The following is a 26,948-nucleotide window of genomic DNA, read 5'->3' as shown; positions in this document are numbered from 1 at the left end:
ATATATATATATATATGTATATATATATATATATATATATATATATACACACACATACATATAATGCTGCTTCAACTCCTCTTGGTGTTCTCCAGACAGTTCAGTTCAGAGTTATTACATGGGCAGAGGCCAAACGACAGAGGATATAGCGTTAGACTCAGCAGCTGATCCAGTGACAGCGAGGCAAGAGGGTCTCAGGTGTAGTCATGTCTCAAGTAGCACTCCACAACAGTGGGGGTGTGGGGTTGGGATTGAGAGGGGCAAAGAGCGAAACAGAAGCACAGTGGCATCATGGGAACTTGCTGTCTTGCGTGACAACATGCCCACTGTGTGCATTCTCCCTGACATAAGCAAAAGCAAAGGGACAGGGACACCTGAACCCCATGTCCCCCACCAGTGAGATCAGACTCAGATTTCTGCTTCTGAACAACAGTGACATGACTTTGCCCCTCTTTAGCCTCTGCAAAGTTTAGTCAAACTTTTTGACACAAGTAAAGTGGCACGTTCTGAAAGTGGGGTAAAAAGTTCTTTGCCATCTGGAAACAAACTTGAGGTTAGGAAGTAGAAAATGTTCTAAGTGAATACATTGAAATAAATCAGAATACCAAACAGATTTGTGTTTGAGTGAAGGTTGTTGTCTCACCTAGAATAGAGGAACCAGTCCACTCCCCTTGAACTTAAGACTGTAGGGGGTACTCACTGGTGGTTTAACCTTTGCCTGGGGAAAGTTGCTGGGTGAGTTTGGGTATTCTCAAAAGACAAAAGACTGAGTACCTCAGTGTAGAAGTTCTCAATGGGGGAAAAATACTTGATCTAAATATGTCTTAAGTCTGAGTTTTCTTTTTATTGATAATATTTTGCATCAGCATTTCAAAATGTTCACTGCAACTACCACAACACCACAGTAGTTTGCTGGGATATAAGCTGTTTGTTAGACTAACTGACTTGCTAGCTTTCTTATGTATTTCAAAATGACCTTCCCCTAAAAAGATTTATGAGGGTAATTTCATGCCAAATCACCCAACAATTTTAATCTGAATATCTCAGATAATGATAAAACTTGGTATATTTTTGTCATTGCACAAGATCTCAAAATTTAGGCCAATCGGACTAGAGGTTTCAGTGATAAAGCCAGTCAAATTTTCAGATTTTGGCAGAAATGAGTGTGGTCGCTAGGCCTGTCGCAATAAACTATAAATCAATCAATGGCATGATAATTGAAAATTATTGACCTCGTTTTCATTAATCGGCTTTATCGTTTCTTCGTCTCTCTCTCTTTCTACCGAAGACACTGGATGACAAAAGTCTCAACTCCAGTGCTCTTCACTGACCCCTCCCTTTTGCTTTTCTCTTTAAAATCCATTTTAACCGTCGAAAATTGCGTTTTGGGATCTTTAAAAGCAGCTAAGCTGAGAAGCTAAGCTACGAGCTATGCTAACATGCCAACCTCGGGGGGGAAAAAACAACTCCGTCTTGTCGAAGCTCCAAAATTCGCGGTTGAAACCCGTGCCTTTGTGTAAAAAGTTGTTTTTCTCTGCAAAAAAGAAGCTGAGAACTTGTTCCTTTGTGTGAAAAATGCTATGCTAAAGAGCTCAAACCACACCGAGCATCTAGACAAAAGGTACTACACGCAAAACAAATCAAACATTTCTTCTTAAATTTGACAATTACTAATTATTGTCCAATTTCCAACAATATTATCGTTTATTGCAATAATTTGAGACAATTAATTGCCCGGCAAAATTTGTTATCGTGACAGGCCTAGTGGTCGCTGATCTTCAACCTCAATTATTTCAGGAGCTGCTGCATCTATTTTCACAACATTGTTGTCGTTGTAAAGGGAATTTGATGAGGATTCTAAATATGTACTTACGTTCTTAATTTGAGTATGGTAGGGCCCATTGACCTTTAGACATTTCCTATGACTTTGAATTTGACCTTGTGGATCATATGACCTTGACATGACCTTCCCTACTTGTTACCTAAAATATACAACAGTTGAAGTCCCCACTCCCCACCCCTCATATCAACAAAAATAAAATACGATCAGTACCCCGCCCAGTGTATTGATCTGGGGGAACACCGAGCTAGGTATGTTTCTACACTGAACAAAAACATAAATTCAACACTTTTGTTTTTGCTACCATTTTTCATGTGCTGAACGATCTAAGACTTTTTCTACTTGCACATTAGGCCTTTTTTCTCTAAAATATTGTTCAAAAATATGTGTAAATCTGTTAGTGAGCACTTCTCATTTGTCGAGCTAATCCATCCACCTCACAGTTGTGGCATATCAAGATGCTGTTTAGACAGTACGATTATTGCACAGGTGTACTTAGGCTGACCACAATAAAAGGCCAGTCTAAAATGTGCAGTTTTTTTCCCATGATGCAATGCCACCGATTTAGAAAGTTCTGAGGCAGCGCGCAATTGACATACTGACTGTACTGTGACTTTTAAAATTGTGAATATTGAACCTGGAAACCAGCCCATGTCAATAAAACATAGGGATGGAATTAGTATTCCATGGGGAAAGAACGGCATTTATAAAGAATGGGACTAATTACCAGTAACTAGATTTAAATTCATTGAGCTTTCATTGACACCTGCAATTCTAGATGAGAGAATATAGTCAGCTAAATCTAAATTTAATACTTCTTTGAATTTTACTGCTATATTGTAAAGTAGGTATATTGTGTAGTGCATGAGTTTTAATTTGACTTGAATTCAGTTTGTCAAAAATATGAAAACGTTCTTGTGTCAGCCCCTTGTTTTTGAAACTTAGATTTTGTTGCCTGGCTGAAATACGGACTGCATACAAATCATCCCTTTCTCTCTTTTATGTTAAATAAGCCCAATTGAAGTCTACTCCTGTATTATTCCTCACATAGCTCATAGCCACACTTCCACCAATCTTTAAAGTCTAGCTAGCTAATTACTGAAGCTGCCAATCATTCAATACATGTGGCACCGAGAGCGTAGCAGAATTCCTTAATTGGAAAACTTTTCTCCTGAGAATGACGTTTTAATAATAACTATTTTATACATGTCTACTAGAAATACTCAAACTAGCAAATGAGATTTTTCAAAGACTATGGTGAGAAAAGGAGTGCCCTAAATCAATCTTACTGGTTACGTTTTTTATTTTGCACTGCCGGAAGTTACTAGAAAGTGTAGATGCTGGAGGTTGTGGAGGATGGTGGATGTTTAAGTGGAAACATTGACATCAGAGTCATGTTTGTTGGTAAGGTTCTATCAGACCCTAATATCAAAGTTCATGCTCAATAATCCAGGTAGAAAATCCAACAAAGTTCAATCAGGTCATCTGGATGGTTTCATTTTTTTGTTGAGACATTTCGTCCGTCATCCAAAGAACTTCATCAGTCCGAGGAGCCACAAGCAGCACACCCACATAGTGCATTGAAACTGGTTGGTCCACTATGTGGGTGTGCTGCTTGTGGGGCTCAGTTTGTTGTGGCTCTTCGGATTGATTAAGTCCTTTGGATGAAGGATTAAACGTCTCACCAACAACAAACAAAAACAAAAAATCAACAAGCAACCATCCAGACGACCTAACTGAACTTTGTTGGATCAGACCCTAATAAAACACTGCATGCTAAATACATTATGTGAAACACTAACATTTTAAATGCTACTCATTATAACTAAAAAGTACATTGTCTCTTTTAGTTTATTTTAACACGTCTTAGTTAGGGAACATAAAAAAGAAAAGTGGAAAAAACTAGACGCCATTACATTTTCTCTCAGTTTCTTGTGCTCAAGCTTGAGCATACTTTGGGCAAAACTTTGTTGACTGAGGTTACTGCCATCCTTGACAGTTTTTTATTTTGATGAGGAATTTTACATGTTAATATAAGTCGTCTTCTGGTATTTCCAGACAGGATGGTTTTATGTTCAAAAGAAAATGAGAATTGGCAGCAACTCAGAATAGTTCTTACCAACAGCTCTTTGGCTTGCATAAAAGAAAAACATATAGATTGATGGTTTTGTAGAAGACTGTTCTACCATTGATTACTTAGCACCTCGTGACAGTACAGACACAATGCTAAATGTCCATTGATGGCTTAGATTTATTTATTAAGGGTTCCCTTGTGTTATAGAGTTTGTAAAACTCTTATTATTTTGACCAAATTAGGAAAGAAATGAAGGGAAGATGATGATCAAATGTACATTAAAGGAACAACACTGCAAAAGTCAACAGCCACTTTGAATTGGTTGATACAGCTCCCTAAAAACTTAACATCTGGTTCAAAGTGCTGCCTCCAGAGTTTTATCTTATACCACAAAGTGAGATGACTCTGCTCCTGCATCTGATAAATGTCAAGTTTAGGGTTGCTTTCTAGGTTTACTGATGACTTACAAGTCCATTAATGGTCAGTCATAGTCACACAATAACAACCATCTCAGTCCTTTTTATGAAGGTTGACCAGTAAGAGTCACCACCTCCAATGCTGAACTTTACAAACTGGGGCAGTCAATGAATAATATATACTGTAGTCCCTCGATTATCATGGGGGGGCTACTTTCCACACACCACCGCGATAGGTGAGAAACTGCACAGTAGGACCGCCATATTTATTTTACTATTTATATACATTTTAAGGTTTTGTAAACTCTTCCCACACACTTGAAATGTTCTAAACTCTTAAACCTACAACGTAGGTATATGTACTGTACAGTACTGCAAAATTTTATTCACCAGCTCTGCAGACCAGCAGCTCAGTTCCGATCGGGCTCGATTCCAGTTCTGCAGACCTACCTTGCAGCGATGAAGCCCACCGCCCCGTCCAGGTTGATGTGCTCGTGGATAATTGAGCTTCAGGAAGCTTCAGGATTATTTGCGACTTTCAGTTCTGTGAGCATAATAGATTAATAGATAGATCGTTACTTCTGACTTTGCATTGCAAAACTTTCCCTCCATTTCGGAAGAAAGCAGAGGCCGGAAGCACTGTTTGCTTCTGGGTAGTGTAGTTCTTTTGACTGGCGTTACAGTGAAAGAAAACTACAAAATGGCGGCACCCATCCAAAGTATTTTTTTCTTCGTTAACTTTTTATCCCGTACCATCCTGATCACATGAGTAATATTAAAGTTGACAATCGTGTGTCGTGTACAATCTTACATTGAAAAACCCCGAAAGAGCGAGTCCGTGAAAGTTGAACCACGAAGTAGCGAAGGACTACTGTAACGCCAAATTATTTAAAATGTTCCTTTTGTGTTGTTCATTTACCAAAATTGAATAACTGCATGATTTATATCAGTGTATATATACTGACCTTGAGAAAAATCATGTTCTTAAAATAATATTTAGAAGAATGTTTTTTACTAAAAAAAGACTACTGTGGGCTTCAGTAACCTGGTTATAGCTGCTGTATTTTCATTTCCCTATTTGGTAATTATTAAGAACGACAACTTTTATTCTTTTTTAAAGTGGCCAGCATTGTTTGATAAACCTGTCTATGTCTAATAGTTCACATTTCTATTTTGGCTTTTGTAAAGCACTTTCAGGTGTCTTGAGCTTGAGCTCTGTACAAATAGTTGGTTAATTTATGATGGATTGAATGTACCCAATGTAAAGCATGCACTCTGGTGTCTAGTGTTATAGTAAGTTTACCCATATTCCCTACCTTTTCTTTTGGGTACAAGAGTATTTTCATGTCTTTTGAGGTCAACTATTTGTTACTTACGGTACATAAATCTTTTCTTTTCGATTAGTTGTCAGAAAACACATTTTTCAAAGATTGGATTGGTACTACATTATTTTGGCTACTAGAATTGTGCACCGTTTTCATTTATTGCCTGTTTATGACTAAATTGTAATTTAAAGAAAACAAAAAAATAAAAACACCTGTTCATCTTATTATTATACACCTGTCAAAGGCGGGACGTGTTTGTGTAATAGTCTCCATCTGTCCATTCATAAACATTCTCTTGTCCCGCCCATAACTCCTGAACTTTTAACGACCTTCATAGACATATGTATCATGACTAAATGGAGTGTCCCGTACACGTTTCGTCACTCCTGCTCCAAGGTCAAGGTCACAAATCAAGGTCAAAGTTAAAACAAGGTTCTCCCTCCCATAACTTCAGATCAGCTCAAGATAGTTTAACAAAACTTGATGCATATTTTGTACCACAATTGGACACAATCTTTTCATCACCCCAGCTCTAAGGTCAAGGTCACAAATCAAGGTCAAAAGCTACTTTTATATAAACTGCTTCATTGCTTTCTAATGGTTTGTCAATGGGTGTATAATGTGCTGTGTGTAGTAGAAATTAGGTCTCCATTGTTTTGTTCTAAACAGCTTTTCTTCGTATATTTGATGTGTGGTTGTACAATTAAGCCAGGATCAGTTTTGTTGTCAGTCTCATTCACTCCCTCCCTGTTTTCTTCTCTTTTCTCACACTCCCCTCACTCCCTCTGCAGAGTGACATTTATTAATTAAATATGGTGTACTGCCGCAGGATGCACTTTCCTTTCCACTATCTCCAGACACTAATAATTACATTGGCATTTAGCTCCATGATAAGCCGACCCTATGGCCTTTATGAAATGTTCCCCAGGCCCAGATACTGAAGAAAAATAGACTGATGCCATGCTGTAAATCGATCCATCTGCCTGTCTTGCTTTTTATCTTAAGAACAGAGGCAATGTTCATTACTGTGATTAAAGGCAACTAACTGCAACGCCTTTTCTTTTTTTATAGAACATCATTAAAGTGAACTTTGCTGAAAATATTCCTGGGTTATTTCTGTGCATAGCTGGGCTGATGATGACGGTTTAGTACCTTTGAATAAATGCCATCGCCCACAGGAGCAACTGTGATTTTATGATGCCTATTTTTTTTCCACAGAGATAGACCGATTGATCTATCGGCTGGTTAATTAGCTGATATTTTACATCTTTTTAATGGTCTGCACTGGTCATAGTTAAGCATACTGAGCCTGGTAAAAGGTAGGCGCATGTGGAAATTTAAAACACTTTACCGTTTTGTCAATGAGCGTCCTCCATTAGCGGTACCGGTACTTTAAATTGCAGAGATGCTTTTGTTTGCAGCACAAACTCAAAGTTCTACAGAATTTGATCAATGCTAGTTAAACGACTGCTAGTTTTTCATTGGCTAAATCGTGCTTTTAATATTTTTTTCCCTGAATGTATCAATGTCACTGAAGTCCTAAAATGTACTTATTTTGTATTAATTAATATGACCTAATCAAAATCTACAAAAGTCCAGACTATAGCAATCTCATTGTGTGAATGTTGATGAAGCATTGACACTATTGTGATTCATTTTTCTGCTGTACGTTTTTTGGTGCGATTCTCGTCCCGCAGGTTTCAAGCTATTTCAACAAAAACGTTCAGCTCTTTCAGGACAATTCTGATATGATTTTTGATATTGGTGCAACTTTAGCTTTTTCTGCAGTTTTTTTTTTTTTCTCGTAGAAAATGAATTGAGCTCATTTTACATCCGTCAAATCGTTAGATGCGTTTACAACCTTTTACTGCTCCTTTCACATTTTTGTTCTGGTTCTTTCAGCTTTCTTGTGCAAATTTAAACATTTTATTTTCCAGCCACTTTTAGCTAATTTCAGCCGTTATTTTTTTCAGCTGTTTTGTGCTCCTTTCAGATTATTTTTACTACAACATGTTTGTGCTTCTTCTAACTTCTTTCGGCTAATTTCAGCTTGTTATGCTCCTTTCAGCTTATTTATGCAAGTTACAGCTTTTTCTACTATTTCAGCTACTATTTAGTTGTTTTATGCTGATTTTATTCTTTTCAGCTAATTTCACATTTTTTGCACTCAGTTCAACTTTTTTCAGCCAAATTCAGCAAAAATGTGGTCTATCCACTTCCTACTGGTAAATTAAGTTTGTGCTTTTTAAGATACATTTCAGCTTTTTGCTAATTTCAGCTTATTTCACATAATTTCTACTTTTCTGTGCTCATTTCTACTTTTTTCAGCAAACGCGTTCTTTTGGCTTTCTTCTGCTAATTTAGGCTTGTTCTTCCATTTCAGCTCAATTTCGGCATGTTTTTAGCTAATTTCAGCTGTTTTTCAGCAAGTTCTAATGCAATAAGCATCCACGCTGAATTTTCGCAGGAAATGCAGTTTCTCTAGTTACACTTATTTTTACTGACTTTAAGTAAAATATTTAATGTAACTTTTAGATATTGGTAAATGTTGTAAGTTGTAGAAATAACTCATCTTCATCACTTTTAACCGTAGAACTTAGTGTTGACAAGTTTTTTGAACAATTTCCGAGTATGAAGTTAAATTACCTTTACATAACTGTGCTTACTTAGGTGGCCTAACCTACTGCAAGATGATGACAAGGCTTGATAACATCAGCTGGATCAATTAACATTGTAGAGTAGTTGCAGTTGCTGTAAATAAAGATTTTAGGGGAAAGAAATTCCCTATGTGCGTGTCCCTTATGTAATTTTTTTACATCTATATTAACAGTTAGTCACACAGTCTTCTTTTGACTTTATTTGCCTCTAAATAATCCTTTCTAGATTATATACTGCGTGAAATTTATTTATTTATTTTTAACTAGGATAGAATATACTGCAGTTTCACAGAGGAGTGCAACACCATCACTCAATGTCTGAATAATCTCTGATCACCAAACTAAACTAAAAATTGTGTTCCTCTTTGTTCCATTGTGGGCATATCTGAAATTACCAAAGAAGGTTTGAATCAAATAAATCTGGAGTTTAAATCTGACCACACAACTCTGGGGGAATATATATGTCCGAAACTGTCAGTGACTGTGAAACCGAACAGTATTCTTGCTACCTTGGGAAATCTGTGATTGTTTTTTTTTTCCGTCTTTCTTTTTCTGGCCACGATTTTCCCCAAAAGGCCAAGAGAATCATCAGTTGTGATTATATCAGGCCAGAGACTTAGAATAAGATCACCTTCTGTTTGGAAATGACATTTTGGGTCAAAGCTTGAAAATAACATTATGAGGTATCTCATTCATTCAACTTTTATTTATACAGGTTAGTCCCATTGAGCCTCGGGGACTCATTTACAAGAGAGAACTGATTTTAACAAAGTGTGATGACAACAGTAGACAAAGACAACAGTAGACAACCATAAAAGAAAGCAAACAAATCGAGAAGAACAAATGAAAGAAAATAGTATACAAAAGGAAACAAAAAACAGCTAGATTGTAAAGCGATGTCGAAAACTGCATCGTCTGCATCTACTCTCATGCTCGGAGTATGTGTTGTGAGTGACTCGCAGGTACTTCCACGTTAAATTTCATCTCAGTATTTGTAAATATTTGAGTTTTAGCCATGTTTGCAGGTCAGTGTCGATTAGCTGTGACTTATCTGAAATTGGGTTCACTCTTTAAAAATGAATCAACTGATGTACCATACATCCTATTTCATGCACGTTTCACTAGGGGGTTACAAGATATAAGGGCGGGGCAAATTCATGTCTGTGTTGCCCACCTTCTAGCTTAGCACTACGTTGCTTCTGGTTTTTATTGATGACAGGGTGGTGGTGGTGGTGGTGGGGGGACATGGGACCAAGTCACGTCTGTGTTGTTTAGCGCTACCTTGCTGCTGTCTTTTTTTTTATCGATTGGCAGGGGGAGGGGGAGCAGAGTGGTACATCAGTAGCATTTTTGCTAGCGCGTTTGTATTGTGCCCTGTGCGAAATCAATACAGACAGTTGTCGACAGGGGTGTGTGTGCGTGTTGGGGGGTCGGTAGGCAGGGCACTCATTTCAAATCATTAAGGCTTACTTACTTTCCTTGTTCTATTTTTGTATACAAAAAAAGCTCATCTCAAAATCTACAAACGTTCTCTACTCCAATCCCTCAGCGATGGGGGACATCGGCGTACCCACTGGTTGGCTTCTGCACCTCAGAAGTGATTGATGATAAATACGGCCATACTTGTATAAAAAAAAAAAAGTTAAACTGAGCTTAACTGGGAATAAGTTGAAAAAATGCCCTATTCTCCAATTAAAAATAAATAAATAAATAAATAACAGCAACAACAACAAACAAACAATTGTTTGTTTTAATGTCCAGAGTATTTGAGCTCTTATTGACATAAGAAATAAAGCAGGTTCAAACATGTCTTCACTGGCTTTACTTTTCAGACAAAGAGATTAGAGTCTGTGTGCTTTTTATAGAGAGTCTATGCTTATGTACCAGTACTGTGTGGGAGTCATAATATTTTCACTTGTGTGGGTTCATGGTAATAGATGTCTCATCTCTTTGTTTGTGCTGTTTTCACATACTTGCAAGGCAATACATTTTATAACTGACTGGAAACCCAATATCCTCATACCTGGTAGATAAGTGGTGTTTGTGAAGCCGTGCTTCTGGAACCAGCTAGATTTATCAAACAACATAGCCTCAGTATGTAACTATGTTATTGTATCTCTTCTCTCTTGTAAGACAATATCCGCATACTTCTTTATCAGTTCTTTGAATCGTTTGACAATATGAAGAAGAGAACTTAATCAGGGCTGTTGAGGATTTTTTATTTACATTGAACTCAACCTTTGAGAACGTGCAGTGCAGATACTTTATAGACTTATTACATGGCTGCTTAATTTCGCCTGTATGATTCATTAAAACCTTTTAAGTTGTGAAATTTTAATCACTTCCATTAATGATCTGGTTTTGGGGTAATTAAACTAGTATTTTATAGCGTTGGAATCTTTTATTATCTTCTGCCTGCCACTGATGGGTAGAAAGAGTACAAATGTAAATTTTGCCCAATTATTCTCACACTTTGATTTGATTTTGTGATTCATCTGTGATAATCCAACGTCCATCGGTCTTCTTTGACCCCCTTGCTGCCGTTGGGTCAAAATGAACCAGGAGGCCTCAGTTTTAAATCTAAGGCCTCCTGGTTCATTTTGATTGAAAGGCAGCAGGAGAGTGGAAATGCTTTTACAAATGACTGTCAAATGCAGTCGTGGGCATGGTTCTGCCAATCTGCTAATTCCCTAATAGCGGAACTAAGTTTCCCTTTAGATGATTTGTGTTTTTGCTTACTTTGAATAACTTCAGCAAAATTAGTTTCTGCTAAATTTCAAGCCGGTAAATTCAAGTCTGCTAATTGTATTTTAAAGACAGTTTTCCACACTGAAAGTGTACAGGAGAATGGCGATTTACATGGAGCGATGCAATGCTGTTCAAGTCTATCAGGAGTTGGAAATGATTTTCGTAAAATTGACGCCACTACCATGATTTAATTGGTAAATGGACTGTACTTACTGTATATAGCACCTTTCTATCTTATCAAGATACTCAAAGCACTTTACACTACAATCTGTGTCCTCATCTACCCATTCATACAGCACTCTACTATATCTCTACAAAGCTAATTGAACAAATCATTCTAAAGATACGAATCAGTGCATTATCTCATTCATACACCGATGGGACACATGATATGCGTTTCAAGCCATATTACACCGCCCTCGTTTGTTGTCCCTCGTCATGCAGCGAAGAGGAGAATATGAAATAGCCATTGTCCTTTACTCTGTCTGTCCATGTGTCTGTTTTGTGAGCTGGATAACTTGAAAAATAAGTGAGGTACCAACTTCCATTTTGATTTGTGGCTCCTCCTAGGCGTAAGAAAGTTTCCTTTAGAAAATTGGGTTGCCATGTTAAAATCCAAGATGGCTGCCTGCCACTATATATGTGTATATATGCCATGCTAACCATATGAGGAAACTTTGCTTTCTAGTTTTATATTGCTTAAAAGTATAGTTTCCTCAAATGATTGGGGTGGCTGCAAATTATTCTATGATGGACAAGGCCACCATTGACCATCCCTGGCTCCACTATTGCACTTGGTGGTGGATAAGATTGCTCCCTCCATTTGCCAGGATCCATCAATCGGCACCACCTCAGACATGCACAAAACAGACAAAAAGGTTACCTTTATTTTTATGTACGATATGGAACATTGGCATACCATTAGCATATTATGACAGGTATCACAAGCAAATTCTACCATGAACCCAAAGCCCAAACAGGCATCTTAAAATATCTTGCAACATCCTACCAAAATTACAAGCTACAAGTTAAATGTAATATAAAGCAATCCCTCCTTTTAGATACCAAAACTATTGATAATTATTAAAGCAACAGTCATCGTTTTTTATTGAATTTACTTTAAGCAAAGACTTGAAAAAAGTGAAATAAAAATGTAAAAACCAAAACCCAAGGTGAATATCAGCCTGAAGCAACACTGGTGTTCTGCTCATTCTTTCTGTAACAACCAATTTCAATTCAGGTTTGAAAGACTACCCATCCATGGAGGAACTTTGTCATTGAAGCTCAAGCCGATTCAGTGGACTTTGCCTTCCAGTTCACATATCCAAATCCATGGTTGTGTTTATTATCTTAGCCTAATTGTGCGTAGTATCTGAAGGTCAGTGCCTGCTGGGATGCATCACTCATCAAACTGGCTTCCAGGTGACACTATTCCCAATGAATAAACACTGAAAATGGCACCAACTTCCACACTTCTGTTGTTATCCTTTACCTCTTGTGCAGCAGACTCATATTTTTTATAGCCTTGCACAAGGTCTTGTGACTGATGGGCATTCACTGGTATGCACCGCCTGACTGACTTCCAATTCAACTGGCTTCAGATTAATTTGCCTGTCAGGTGTTTTCCCCTGCAGGAGCCTTTGTCTGTTAAGACAGGAGGAATGATACGTGTGCCCGCCAGGGAATTAAAACATGCACTTGGTTTATACTATAGATAAATAAAACATTCTTCCTGATGAATTGTATTGGACTTCTAAAGACTAAAACTTCTTCCTTGTTTCTGTAAAAGATGATTTAATGAGCGTGTGATTTTAATAGATAAGCACATGCAAGGTGAGCTGAAGTGGAAATGGCTAGAATGCAGTTTATAATCAGATGTTGGGTTGTCGCAGTACAAAAATGTCAAATTAATACCAATACTAAAGAAAAAAATATTTGAGTACTTGTGAAACTATTATTCTTTGTGGACCAGTGTTTGATTTGTATTTGGTCAGTTGTTCCTTTAATGTGTATGCTCGAGCAGTGGTTCCTAAAGTTGGCATCGGGTGGCATTGTCACTTAAAAATTGATTGTCGTTAGTCTATATAGCTTTAGTTATTACGAGTATTAAACCAGTAGTCATAAATTGTAAAATAGAACTTGAATAACTAGAGAAATAGCATTTTCTGCAAAAATGTAGTGTGAACGCCTGTTGCTGAATGATTTTGCTGAAAGCTGTTGAACAAACTAAAGCTTACTTGTCATAATACACCAATAGCTGAAAAGTAGAAAAAAGATATTCAGCAGAACATAAAGCTAAAACTATCAAAAAAATAGCTGAAAGTAGATTAAAAAAAAACTGAAACCGGCAGAAAGAAGTTAAAAGTAGCAGAAACGTGCTGAAAATTGTACAAACCGGATTCCAAAAAAGTTGGGACACTAAACAAATTGTGAATAAAAACTGAATGCAGTGATATGGAGATGGCAAATGTCAATATTTTATTTGTAATATAACATAGATGACAGATCGAAAGTTTAATCTGAGTAAATGTAACATTTTAAAAGAAAATTATGTTGATTCAAAATTTCACAGTGTCAACAAATCCCCAAAAAGTTGGGACAAGTAGCAATAAGTGGCTGGAAAAAGGAAATTGAGCATATAACAAACAGTTGGAAGACCAATTAACACTAATTAGATCAACTGACAACATGATTGGGTATAAAAAGAGCTTCTCAGAGTGTTAGTGTCTCTCAGAAGCCAAGATGGTAAGAGGATCACCAATTCCACCATTGTTGCGCAGAAAGATAGTGCAGCAATACCAGAATGGTGTTACCCAGCGTAAAATAGCAAAGACTTTTAAGTTATCATCATCAACCGTGCATAACATCATCAAAAGATTCAGAGAATCTGGAACAATCGCTGTGCGTAAGGGTCAAGGCCGTAAAACTCTACTGGATGCTCGTGATCTCCGGGCCCTTAAACGTCACTGCACCTCAAACAGGAATGCCACTGTCAAGAAAATAACAGAATGGGCTCAGGAATACTTCCAGAAAGCATTGTCAGTGAACACAATCCACCGTGCCATCCGCCATTGCCAGCTGAAACTCTACAGTGCAAAGAGGAAGCCATTTCTAAGCAAGCTCCACAAGCTCAGACGTTTGCACTGGGCCAGGGGTCATTTAAAATGGAGTGTGGCAAAATGGAAGACTGTTATGTGGTCAGATGAGTCACAATTTGAAGTTCTTTATGGAACACTGGGACGCCATGTCATCCGGACCAGAGAGGACAAGGATAGCCCAAGTTGTTATCAACGCTCCGTTCAGAAGCCTGCATCACTGATGGTATGGGGTTGCATGAGCGCTTGTGGCATGGGCAGCTTGCATGTCTGGAAAGGCACCATTAATGCAGAGAACTATGTTCAGGTTCTAGAACAACATATGCTCCCATCTAGACGTCATCTCTTTCAGGGAAGACCCTGCATTTTTCAACACGATAATGCCAGACCACATTCTGCAGCAATCACAACATCATGGCTACGTAGGAGAAGGATCCAGGTACTGAAATGGCCAGCCTGCAGTCCAGATCTTTCACCTATAGAGAACATTTGGCGCATCATAAAGAGGAAGGTGCAACAAAGAAGGCCCAAGACGATTGAACAGTTAGAGGCCTGTATTAGACATGAATGGGAGAGCATTCCTATTTCTAAACTTGAGAAACTGGTCTCCTCTGTCCCCAGATGTCTGTTGAGTGTTGTAAGAAGAAGGGGGGATGCCACACAGTGGTAAAAATGGACTTGTCCCAACTTTTTTGGGATTTGTTGACGCCATGAAGTTTGGAAACAACAGAGTTTTCCCTTAAAATGATACATTCTCTCAGTTTAAACTTTTGATCTGTGATTTGTGTTCTATTCTGAATAAAATATTAGATGTTGGCACCTCCACATCATTGCATTCAGTTTTTCTTCACAATTTGTTTAGTGTCCCAACTTTTTTGGAATCCGGTTTGTAAAAAGAAAACTGTAAAGGGATGTAAAAGTCTGTATGGGCAGAAAATAGCCCAAAGGAACACAAAAAAGCTGAAATTAGAAGAAGTTTAACATACCACAAAAAAGCTACACTCGACAGAAAATCATCTTAAAGTAGCTGAAAAATGTATAAAAAGTTGAAATTAGCTGCAAAAGCCAGAAAGAGCACAATAACTGAAATAGGCAGAATAAAGCTGAAAAGAACCATTTAAAGCTGAAAATTGCTGAAAAATAGCCAAAAAACAGAAATTAGCAGAAAAATTCTGAAATGTCATTGACTAAAAGAAAGAAAAGCTGAAATTAACCAAATGAAGCATAATATAGCAGAAAGAAGCTAGAATTAGCTTAAAAAGCTGAAAGAATACTCCCTCCCCCATAAACAAAGCAGCAATTGAGAGAAAGAAGCTGAAATGAGCAAGACAAACGCTACCAAAAGTAGAAAATAAGCTGAAATGATCAGAAAGAAGCTAAAATGAGCTGAAGAAAGCTAAAAACAACAGAAACAAGGTGAAATGCAGAACCAGAACAAAAGCTGAAATGAACAATTAAAGTCTGTAAATGGCACAAAGTGTTTAAAGGATGTGAAGAAAGCTCCTTTCATTAGAAATGAGAAAAACGTTAAAAAAGGCTAATATATGTATATATACATATATATGTGTGTGTGTGTATATATATATATATATATATATATAATGAAAAATTGCACAATTACCAAAAGTCATAATAGTTATGTCCTGGATGAGCTGAACGTTTTGACCCATGAATGATTGAAATAGCACAAAAACTGTTAGAATTACATGGTGAAAAATGTGCTTAAGGAAAATGGGCCTCAGCAGTGTGAATGCTTTAGAAACATTCACACAATGAAGCTTTTTGGTAAATGGCTTATCAGCAACATGCTTCAACCAACAGTAGTTTGGATAACAAAACTCTTAAGCTTTTATTTTGTGGGTTGAAAGCTGAAAAGTTTGAAAGCCATTGTGCCAAAGCATGTGAAAAAAATACTTTTTTTTTTGTGCAGCTTGACAGTAAAGATTGCAAATGATGGTGCTTTTCCTCCCAGGTTTTGTTGGGAGGTGGCCGTGACATGGATCTGGCCAAGTTTCGAGACACACTCTGGGACATCCTGACACGAGGCGACAATGTAAAGGTAAGATACGGTGTTCTGAAAACCCTCTAATTTATTCATTTTTTTCAAATGCATTTTTTGCCCCTATTTTGTTTGATAAATTTTCTTAAAGAATTTCAAAAGAAAAATCAAATTAGTTGTCCTCGTGAAACTATTTTGAACTTTCAATTTTTTTTGTTACCATTTTCGGAATATTTGCCACCTTATCATGGTGGAGGAGTTTGTGCACCTGAAGGATCCTAGGAGCTATGCTGTTGGGTACAATTGTAATTGCTCCTGGCAGGGTCTCCCAAGGCAGATTGGTTCTAGGTGACATGCAGGACTAAGCAATTCTGAAGACTTATATGGACAAACAAAATCAAGGAGCTCAGTGTCCCTTGCCCGGACGTGGGGTACTGGGGTCCCACTCTGTTGCCAGGCCTGGGGAAGGGGCTCATCGTTGAGCGCCTGTTGACTGGCTCTCTACCCATGGGGCCTGGTTAGGCTCAACCCGAACAAACAACATGGGTTTGCCTTCTTGTAGGCCCATTACCTGCAGGAGGGGCCATATGAGTCAGGTGCATGAAGCCATGGGCAGTGACCAAAAAGGGGGTGGTGCTTTGGTGCTCTGACCCTGGTTTACCAAAACTGGTTCTTGGGAAATGGAACGTAACCTCTCTGGTGGGGAAGGAGTCTGAGCTTGTGTGTGACGTTGAGAGGTACCGACTAGATATAGTTGGGCTCACCTCGACGCACAGCATGGGTTCTGGAACCAATCTCTTTGACAGGGGCTGGACCTTATTCCACTCTGGAGTTGCCCATGGTGAGAGGCGCAGAGCTGGTGTGGACCTACTTTTAGCCCCCAACTTGGTGCCTGTGTGTTGGAGTTTTCCCTGGTAGATATCATACCATACCAATTTATTTATAGAGCATTTAAAACAGCAACAAGGCCAACCAAAGTGCTGTACAAAAGAAACAAATAAGCACAGCAGACAGGAAAACATAAAATACAAATATAGATACAAATAACAGCAGATAATAACTAAATGGCCAACATTGTAGAATACAGATAGGATCAAAACAAATCACACCATGTCAAAGACAAGGGAATAAAAGTGGGTTTTCAAGCGTGACTTAAAAACTGTGAGTGTGGGAGCCTGCCTGACATATAGTGGCAACTCATTCCACAGTCTTGGACCTGCAACAGAGAAAGCCCCGTCACCTCTGACAGAGATGAGCCTTCGGGTGGGGGGACGGGCTCTGACAGTTGTTTGTGCCTACGCGCCAAAATGCAGTTCAGGGTATTGGCCTTCTTGGATTCCTTGACAAGAGTACTGGAAGGCGTGATAGCTGGGAACTTATTTATTCTGCTAGGGACTTCAATGCCCACGTGGGTAATAACAGTGTGACTGGGAGGGGCATGATTGGAACGGCCTCTCTGATCTGAATCCAAGTGGTGTACTGTTGTTGGACTTCAGTGCTAGTCATAGTTTGTCCATCACAAACACCATGTTCGAACATAACATAAGGGTGCCCATAACTGCAGTTGGCACCAGGGTGTCCTAGATTGTAAATCAATGATTGACTTTATAGTCATGTCATCTGATTTGTGTCTGTTTGTTTTGGACACTCGGGTGAAGAGAGGAACTGAGCTGTCAAGTGATCACAACCTGGTAATGAGTTGGGTCAGATGGTAGGAGAAGATGCTTGACCCAAACGTGTAGTGAGGGTTTGCTGGGAACACCTGGCAGAAGCACTCATAAGAAAGATCTTCAACTCACACTTCCGGGAGAGCATTAACCACATCCCAGCTGAGGCAGGGGACATTGAGTCTGAGTGGGCCGTGTTCCTTGCCTCAATTGTTGACGTGGCTGCCTTGAGCGGTGGCCACATAGCTGTTGGTGCTTCTTGCAGTAGCCATTCTCAAACTCGGTGTTGGACACCCCAGGCTAAGGAGGCTGTCAATCTTAAGAAGGCGTCTTATCGGGCCTTCTTGGCTGGTGGGACTCCAGAGGCAGCTGAAAAATACCGGAGGGCCAAGCAGTCCGCAGCCATGCCTCTTGCTGAGGCAAAAGCTCAGATGTGGGAAGAGTTGGGTGAGACCTTGGACAGAGTCGGTTCTGAGGAGATTCTGGCAAACCATCAGGCGGCTGAGGTGGGGAAAGCAGATCTTGACTGAAACTGTGTTCATTGAAGGTGGGATGCGGTTGACCTCAAACACTGATGTCATCAGGAGGTGGAAGGAATACTTCTCTGACCTTTTCAATCCCATTGGCTTGTCTTCAATGGAGGAAGCTGAGTCATGGGACTTTGGGGTTGGTTTGTCCATAACCATGGCTGGTTATTATTATTCTGTTCAGTGTTGTAGGAAGTCAGTGTCTCCTTTCAGCAGTCTTTGGGGTGCAACCTAAACAGGTTGCCCATCCATCCATCACAGGACTACAAAACAACCATTTATACACACAGAGCCAATTTATAGTCCCATATTAACAATGTGCATTGCTTTGGACTATGGGATGAAACTGGCATACCCGCAGACAATCCTTGCAATAAAGGGAAGGATTTGATGCCACATATAAAGACTACTGGCTAGAAGTTGAAACCAGGACCCTTTTGCTGAAGGCAAAAGTACTGGTCAACTATGCACTTTACCAACCTTAAATCAATACTGACCTCAAAAAATTTACATTTTAACATCCAAGTACGTGGTTATTTTCGTGTTTTCCACATCTTAGAAATCATAGGCTCTTATTAATGTGCTACCACAAGCTGATAATTTTTTTCTTCTTCTCTGTTATTCTCTAGTAAAACAGAGGTTCAACAGAGAAAGGATCTATTATTTACTAGAAGAGCTGTTAAAGGTGATGTAATGACATGACTCAGAGTCAGCTCACAGGCTGTAGAAAACCAAAGTTCCTAACTTTATTTTTTTTAGGAAGAAGTTAAGAACCAGCTCTAGCACCAGCCCTGGCCTGTCACTGAAGCTTCTTTAGTGGAAATACCCTACCTCTGTTAGCATTGTCACTGTAGCTTACAGAAGTGTGAGAAGCACACATGTACCTGGTAGTTCCACTACGATAAGTTGCCTTGGAGAAACAGAGTTACATTTAATTTTGTCCCAAAAGGTTTTCATTGTAAGGAATGTGAAGACAATGTTGTGTTTAGTCAGTGTGCATGCATCCCAAACCAGAAGACCTCTACTGAAGTATATGTATACAAATGCATGTATCATTACCCCACTCATCAAAAAGCTAACGTACTTAGGCTAAGTCAGTGCGGTTTTCTGAATGTGCTTCCCAAATTTGGGTATTTTTGTGAAACCATAATTAATCTGGACACAGATTATAAATTAAGATATGCGTTCAATTAAAGGTGTTGTGAATTGTGTGGATTTGCACGCAAACATTAACAGAAGTTGTTTGACTTTTACAATGGGTTCCAATGACTGCTGTGTTTCTGCTGAAAGATAATGACTGAACACATTCTCAAACTGCGCCTCGATCAAGTTGAGCTAAATGTTCAAAAGCTTGATTATCACTGAGTTATAACTAGAGCTGCCGCAACACAAATTGCCTCATAATAAGCTCCTTTTGTCAAGCCAGTTCTCATCTAGGGTTCCTAACATATGCCAGCATATTTCTCTGAACACAGATTTATAAACCAAGTTATTTTTTATCTGACAGCCAAAGCCTAAAAGAAAATGTTCGTCACTCTCCGTCTCCTGAACCGAAGACGCAGAGAGTTCCAGATACCATCCTTTCATTTCCGCTCCTTCAGATAAAAAGATGAGAAAAGGGAGCGGACGAAAGTGAGGCCTATCGCTGGGCAGCAGTGATTGAGTCCCTTCACTAAGCCACAGCGAGAATCTGCACAAATAACCTCCTCTGCCGATAAGGAGCTAGTCATTTCCATAGACAAAGAAAAAAAACACATCGAGGTTCTGATTAGATTTCACTATGTGCTTAGCTTATCTTTTGTGCTGCTTCATAGAATGTGAATCATAAAACAAACTCCTGTACCCCATCTTTTATTAAAAACAGGGATGAAATACGTATGGACCCAAAGCTGAATGATTTTATTTGTACTTTTGTTGTAGCACTTAGTTGCAGGGCATATAAAGAAAATATTAACTTTTTATAGGCTTTGATAGGGTCTGTTTTGGTGTCTAAAGTAAGCACCAAATGAAAAAAACATTTCTGAGTTTCCAACAGCATCAAAATATTATCAGAAATTGAACTAAACTACGTGCACATCAAGGCTGTTACCTAATGAGAAAAAAATGTTTTTTAGTCTCAGAAAATGCAAATTGAGATTCTTATATTAATCCATTTTTTCATATGCTATCTGGATCCCTATTAGCTTGCACAAAAATGCATTTAACTGGGCATTGTGGAGATCATCAAGCCAGGAAGTAACAACAGAACCAGTGTAACAAGAAGAGGCGAAACAAGCCAAATTTATAGACCAGGGGGAAAAACTGCAGTGCAGTAAAAAGCATTGAAATTGTCTGAAACAGTTCAATTTAAAGGTTCAAACCAATTATAACAAAATGAATCAATTTACTCCAACTTCGTTTTTGATTCATGATTATGTTTTGCTTCTCATTTGAGGAGCTTTTTCAATTTGTGTTGCTTGATTCAGTTAGGACTACCATTTCCTGATTGACTGACTTTCTACACTACTCTGGATGTTTTAAAAAAAATGGTGCACCAACTCATTTGTTACAATTACAACTCCTCAAAACATGCAGGTTTTGAGGAGAAAAGCCATATTTCATAAAATGTCCAAACGGAGAGTTTTAAGTGCATCTGTGTAGACAGGAGACAGATGGTGCCTCATTGCTTGTCCCTAAACCAATTGGGTTTGTTGGATTCATGAGTCTAACAGCCTCAGGGTAGAAGCTGTTCCTCAGTCTAGTGGTTCTACACTTAATGCTCCTTAACCTTCTTCCTGAGGGGAGCGGGGCAAAAAGTGTGTGTGCTGGGTGAGTGGGGTCCTTCATGATGCAGGTGGCCCTCTTCCTGCATTTGGAGGTGTAGATGTCTGTTATGGTGGGGAGGCTGACTCCAACAAACTTCTGTGCAGCCTTCACCACTCTCTGCAAAGCTTTTTTTCCTGCAGCTGTGAAGCCTCCATGCCACACGTTGATGCTGGAGCACAGGATGCTCTCCACTGCACACCTGTGTGTGAGTTGCTTGTTTTAAGTGCATGTCGTGATGATTTTACTTGGAGAACTGAGATTTTAAGGTGATGCTATGAAATGTTTGACGATCACTGGTCTTGAGGATGTCTAATGTCAGGTTTGATTCTTCCTCTCTATTCAGGGGTCACTACATTTAGTCATCCTCTTCCATCTCCATCTTTCATCCTCCAACTACCTCCATGTCCTCTGTAACTGCATCCGTGTATCTTCTCTGTGTCTTTTTCCTGGCAGCTGCTTTTATAACATCCTTCTACCAATATATCCACTGTCCCTCCTCTGGACATGTCCAAACCATCTCAGTCTGGCCTCTCTAACTTTATCTCCCAGTTGTTCAACCTGTGCTGTACCTTTGATGATCTCATTCCTAATCTTATCCATCCTTGTCACTCCTAAGAAGAACCTCAACATCTTCATTGTTGCCAATTCCAGTTCTTTCTCCTGTCATTTTGTCCATGCCTCTCTCTCTAGATCATACAACACAGCTGGTCTCATCACTGTTTTGCTAACTTTTCTTTCAACCTTTGCTGCCACTCTTTTGTCACAAATCACACCTGAAACTTTTTTCCATCCTGCCTGGACTCTCTTTACCCCACTCTCATACCTTATAGTCCTGTAATTTACCATATTCCGGTTTGAGTACAATCTACTTACATCATGTAGGTAAAAACATCCCTAATGCATCCATACATTTCTATGCTGATGACACAGTTGTTTATTGTCGAGCTAAAACTGTTGATAAGGCTTTCTAGCTTTTGAAATCTGCATTCAACATCATCCAGACAGATTTGTTCCACCTCAAACTTGTCCTAAATGCCGACAAAACCAAAGGGATGCTTTTTCAAATACGAAGTTGGTCCCAGCAGTTCTTCCTCCCAATTTTATCCTCAAATGGTGTCCCGATTGAGTTTGTTGATTCCTATTAATATTTTGGTATCTTGGTCGACTCGCATCTCTCTTTTAAGCTCCATGTGGAAAACTTGGTAAAGAAACTGAAAGTTAAACTGGGTTTCTTTTTCAGAAACAGATCCTGTCTAACTCTGAATGCTAGAAAACGCCTTGTATCTGTGACTTTCCTTCCCTCCATTGATTACGGTGACATTATTTACATGAACGCTCCTACAAGAACCCTGCAGATGTTGTATGCTGTCTATCACAGTGCACTAAGATTCATAACTGGCTGTGATTATCGTACCCACCACTGCACCCTGTATTCACTGGTTAACTGGACATCATTAACTTCACGCAGACTCTCTCACTGGTACATTTTCATCTTTAAATCACTTCTTGGTCTGCTGCCTTCAAACATCTCCTCCTACACGTCTCTGCATGAGTGCAGCTACAGCGTGCGCTCTCAGGACATAATTACCTGCAGTGTTCCCTCAGTGAGGACTAAATTAGGCAAGAGGGCCGTCTCCTACTCCGCTCCTGTTTCCTGGAATACCTTACAAAACATTTGAAGCTCTCGACCTTGATCTCTCTAAGTGGCTTTAAGAATCTGTTGGACTCCTGGCAGGGACCAATGCAGACATGTTCCTGTTTTTAGTTTTCTACATTCGCCTTAGAATCTAGCTGTTTTTTGTTACCTTTTTTTAGCCATCCTATTTGTTTAAAAAAAAACAAAAAAAAACTGGATTATGACTTTTTATAACTGTTTATTGTTGTTGCTGTTGTCCATTGTTGTCATCATTATTTGTTGAAATCAGGTCTCTTTTGTAAATGAGTCCTCGAGGCTCAATGGGATTTACCTGTCTAAATAAAGGTTGAATAAAAGAATGATTAACTGGGTTTAATAAATGCCCCAAATCGTAGCCAAAACAAAAATGCTTGTTACTGAAATAATTTTACAGATACTGAGCTAAATTTGATGTGGTAGTAGCTTACAATCCTCCACCACACATACTTTCATAGGCTACAATCTGTGCACGTTCTTTGGCATGCAAGGTGGTGGGTAATAGGCATTACCTAAAGAAATGCTACTTTCATTCTTCACGCTATCAGGTATCACCGCTGTATCCATATCTTCATTCAGTTGTCATTATTTCTTCTTCTTGAGATGCCAAAAACCAGCACTGCGGATCAGAAAAAAAAAAAAGAATGTGTTACAGAATGTGCTACATTAAGTCTGCTGTCAGATGTGACCTTTTCACAATGATACGAAGGGACTGGGCGTTATTGTGTTAGGTTTCAAACCTAACACTGTAGCTACAGCGGCTAATGGTGTGTTTTCATACCACACTCCACACCATATTTGTGGAGGCAAAGACAAAGCTGTCTGTGTACAGAAAGCAAATAAATGACTCTGGTAATGTCTTAATTAGGAGTATTTATTTTCTGTTTTTTTTTTTTTTTCACTGACCCTGATATAAATAAAACTATCTTAATTTGTGAATGAGTTGCAATGTCATGGCTGGCTTAAGTTACAGTTTAGGATAATATCCTAAGACTTGTGCAGTTAATCCAAACCTTTGCTTTAAGGATACATATTTCTTAAAACATCATCTAAAACTGCTTTTCTATCATTCTTATCCACAAAATTTATAATATTTGCAACTAATACAGTTTTTTTTGGTGGGGGTATAAATGAAAGGCATAAGGAGCCAGGTTGTCATGAATTATACTGTTGTTGGGTCCAAATGTGCGTTCTGATTGACAGCAGCAGCTGTAAGTGTTTTGACATGATGACATGACTATCAAACATTTGCAGTGAAAATATGAAACGGCTTCTTTTTTCTTTTTCTTTTTTAAAGCAGTCATCGCCCGTGGTAAAAGCTCTAGAGGATACAGCCGAATTGGCAGAGCTTTTTTTGGCTGTGGAGACTGATGTACTGTAAGGGGTACATTTGTGTGAACATTTAATGCACCCCCTGCTGTTCCTCCTGTCGTACCCTTGTACCGAGGTCTTAAGCAAACCTGACATCCAGAACATTTGGGCGACTTCCCATATATCTACGACAGCACATTTCTCCTCCACCCCCTGCCCTTTTTCGCTGCTCCCTTTTCAAGCAAAAAACAACATTGGTGAATTTTTTATAGTGTACATTGCCTCAGTTTCACCGTGTCGAGCGAGGAGAGTGGCACGCGATGACGACTGACAGGCCCACTCGCCTGGGTCTGCCAGGAGACAGGCTTTCTGTTTGGTTTGTCTTCCTAACAGTCCTGTTCCTTTTTAGTGTCCTGTGTTCCTTCAGTCACAGACCTTTAGCTAATAGCCTGGTTGCTGCCCATTTAGCTGCTTATTACTTTAATTTAACAACTAAACTTCTGCCTTTCATTAAATAAACATGAGTTAAAAGGTAAGTAAAACTTGTATGCCAAAGATTGAAATAAAGTACTTGTGCTATCGGTTATCGAACACACTGTGTTGGGATTCATCTACTACCACACTAACTTTATATTTAATGTCTTTGAAACTGCCCATTTCTGTGTTTGTGAAAGTCAGTTTGCCTTTGATAACCATATTGAATTGGCTTGAGTCTAATTTATGTTTCCATTCAATCTAGGTAGTCTATAGAATATCTAAGACGCACATCCTATGATTGATTTCTGGGTGTTTTATCAAATTATGGTAAATGATTTATGAGACATTTTGCTAACAGACAAGGTTAATTTGATCATTTAATGCTAAGTATTTAAACTTAGGCAGTGTTTCCCCTAGTTTGCTTGCCTTGGCAGGGCGCTCATATCTTCCAGGACTTTTGTCGACGGGGGCATCAGTGGAGATGGAGACACGTCTGTGTTGCGTGCTGTTTTTATCCAACAGTTTTCGACCGGGGTTGGACATGGCTCAGTGTGAGTGGAGCACTACCTCTATAGCTTTTTAGCTAGTGCCACTAGTTAGTGCTATGTCAGTGCTGGCTAGGTATAGTTTGGTAGGCAAGGCGTTTGGTTCTGTTGACAGGGTGGGGTGCCCTGCTTGTATAATGGAAGGGGAAATACTGATACGTCTCACTCATTTTGTTAGACCTCAGAGTATGTCTGTCGACTACAACCAAACCCAAAGTTATCTGAAAAATTGGCCAAGTTATAGTGAGTTTATAGATGTTTTTGTAACACAAACAAACACGTGCACACAAGCAGTTTTCAAATTGTCCCTGTGCAGCAGGCTAAGGCAGCAGATGTTATTATTGAGGGTTTTCACAGACTGTAGCATTTATACCTCTAGGTCAACAGAATATTTATTACCTGTTAGAATCTCACTGAACTTCTTTTTACACATTTATGTTAGATGTGGGCTTTATTTACATTATACTTAATAATAATAATAATTTATTCAATTTGTACTGCACTTTACAGTCTTAAAGTGCTACAATATAAAGTAGCTTGAGAGAATAAAACATGGACTAAAAAACTGAAAAACTAAAAACGACATTATTAAAAAATACATTTAAACACTATACAATCTTTCAATTAAAAAGATCTTCAGTTCTTTATTAAAACTTTCTGTAGTCTGTGGTATCCTTAGATGGTCAGGGATGGTGTTCCACAGACGAGGAGCAGCAGAGCAAAAGGCCCTGTCACCCATGGTGCACAGTTTTGTACGGGGAGGGTGGAGCTGATAGGAATTTGTGAAGCGGAGGGATCATGTTGATGTCTGAGCAGTGAACAGTTCTTTAAGGTAGTATGGAGCATTGCCGTGAATGGATTGGTGGGTAAGTAAGGAAACCTTGTATTCAGTGTGGAGTGAAATGGGAAGCCAGTGGAGTGATTTAAGGACTGGGGTGATGTGGTCATGTTTCCTTTGCTTCATCAGAATCCTGGCTGCACTATTCTGCACATATTAAAGTTTTTGAATGTGCTTGGATGGAATTCCATAAAAAAAAGTGCATTGCAGTAGTGCAGTCTTGAGGAGATGAAAGAGTGGACAAGTTTTTCAGCATTGGGAAAGAAGAGTAATGGATGGAGTTTGAAGATGTTTTTGAGATGAAAGGAGGGATTCTTGCAAAGGTTTTTAATATGAGATTCAAATGTAAGATGAGAATCAAATCTTACACCATGATTAGTCACTGTATCAGAAAAGGGAACGTTTTGGCCAGAAAAGATTATGGTAGCGATAGATGTAGAGTCTGTTGCGAGGTACCAGCCAAAATAGCTTCTGTTTTTGATGTGTTTAATTGGAGAAAGTTGGCATTCATCCAGTCTTTTTCTTCTTCAAGACAGGTGGTAAGAGAGGAGAGTGATGAACTTGCAGAACTTGTTTTGATATAGAGCTGCAAGTCTTCTGCGTAACAATGAAAATATCCTGTGGTGCGTGACAATGTGACAGAGGGGGAGGATGTAATGTGTTCGGGATCTTTCCATTTTCAGGTGAAAAATGTTTCCCATTGTGTATGATAACAAAAAAGGTTGAATCATGTCATCTGGACTTCGTTTTTTTTGTTAAAAAGAAACGTTTCGCCCCTCATCCAAGAGGCTTCGTCAGTCTGAGGCCTAGCCATCTGGTATTACCCAGAAGCCACCCTGACTCTTGTGTTTAAGCCTGCCTCAGATACCCCTGAAGTCTGGCCTTTTCACTAATGGTTTCAAAAACACAAAGTTTGTTTTCTCAGTCATCCAGGTATATAACAACAAAAAAG

The 26,948-nt window shown here is 38.9% G+C and overlaps 1 protein-coding gene across 1 annotated transcript in view; it reads left to right on the top strand.

Annotated features, from left to right (window-relative positions):
* Window positions 1-26,948, top strand: part of LOC119427084 (glucosidase 2 subunit beta) — a gene marked incomplete in the record, with an annotated part of 251,558 nt that overhangs the window by 76,603 nt on the left and 148,007 nt on the right. Inside the window, 1 exon segment of the mRNA XM_037695033.1 lies at window positions 16,128-16,214. Within this exon segment, the coding sequence (XP_037550961.1) occupies window positions 16,128-16,214 (87 nt within the window).

This window comes from Nematolebias whitei, chromosome 1 (assembly GCF_014905685.2).
Source record: "Nematolebias whitei isolate Nwh7 chromosome 1, NemWhi1, whole genome shotgun sequence".
Lineage (NCBI taxonomy): Eukaryota > Metazoa > Chordata > Actinopteri > Cyprinodontiformes > Rivulidae > Nematolebias > Nematolebias whitei.
The sequence above is the reverse complement of the archived record's forward strand: the minus strand, read 5'-3'. Positions and strand labels throughout refer to the sequence as shown.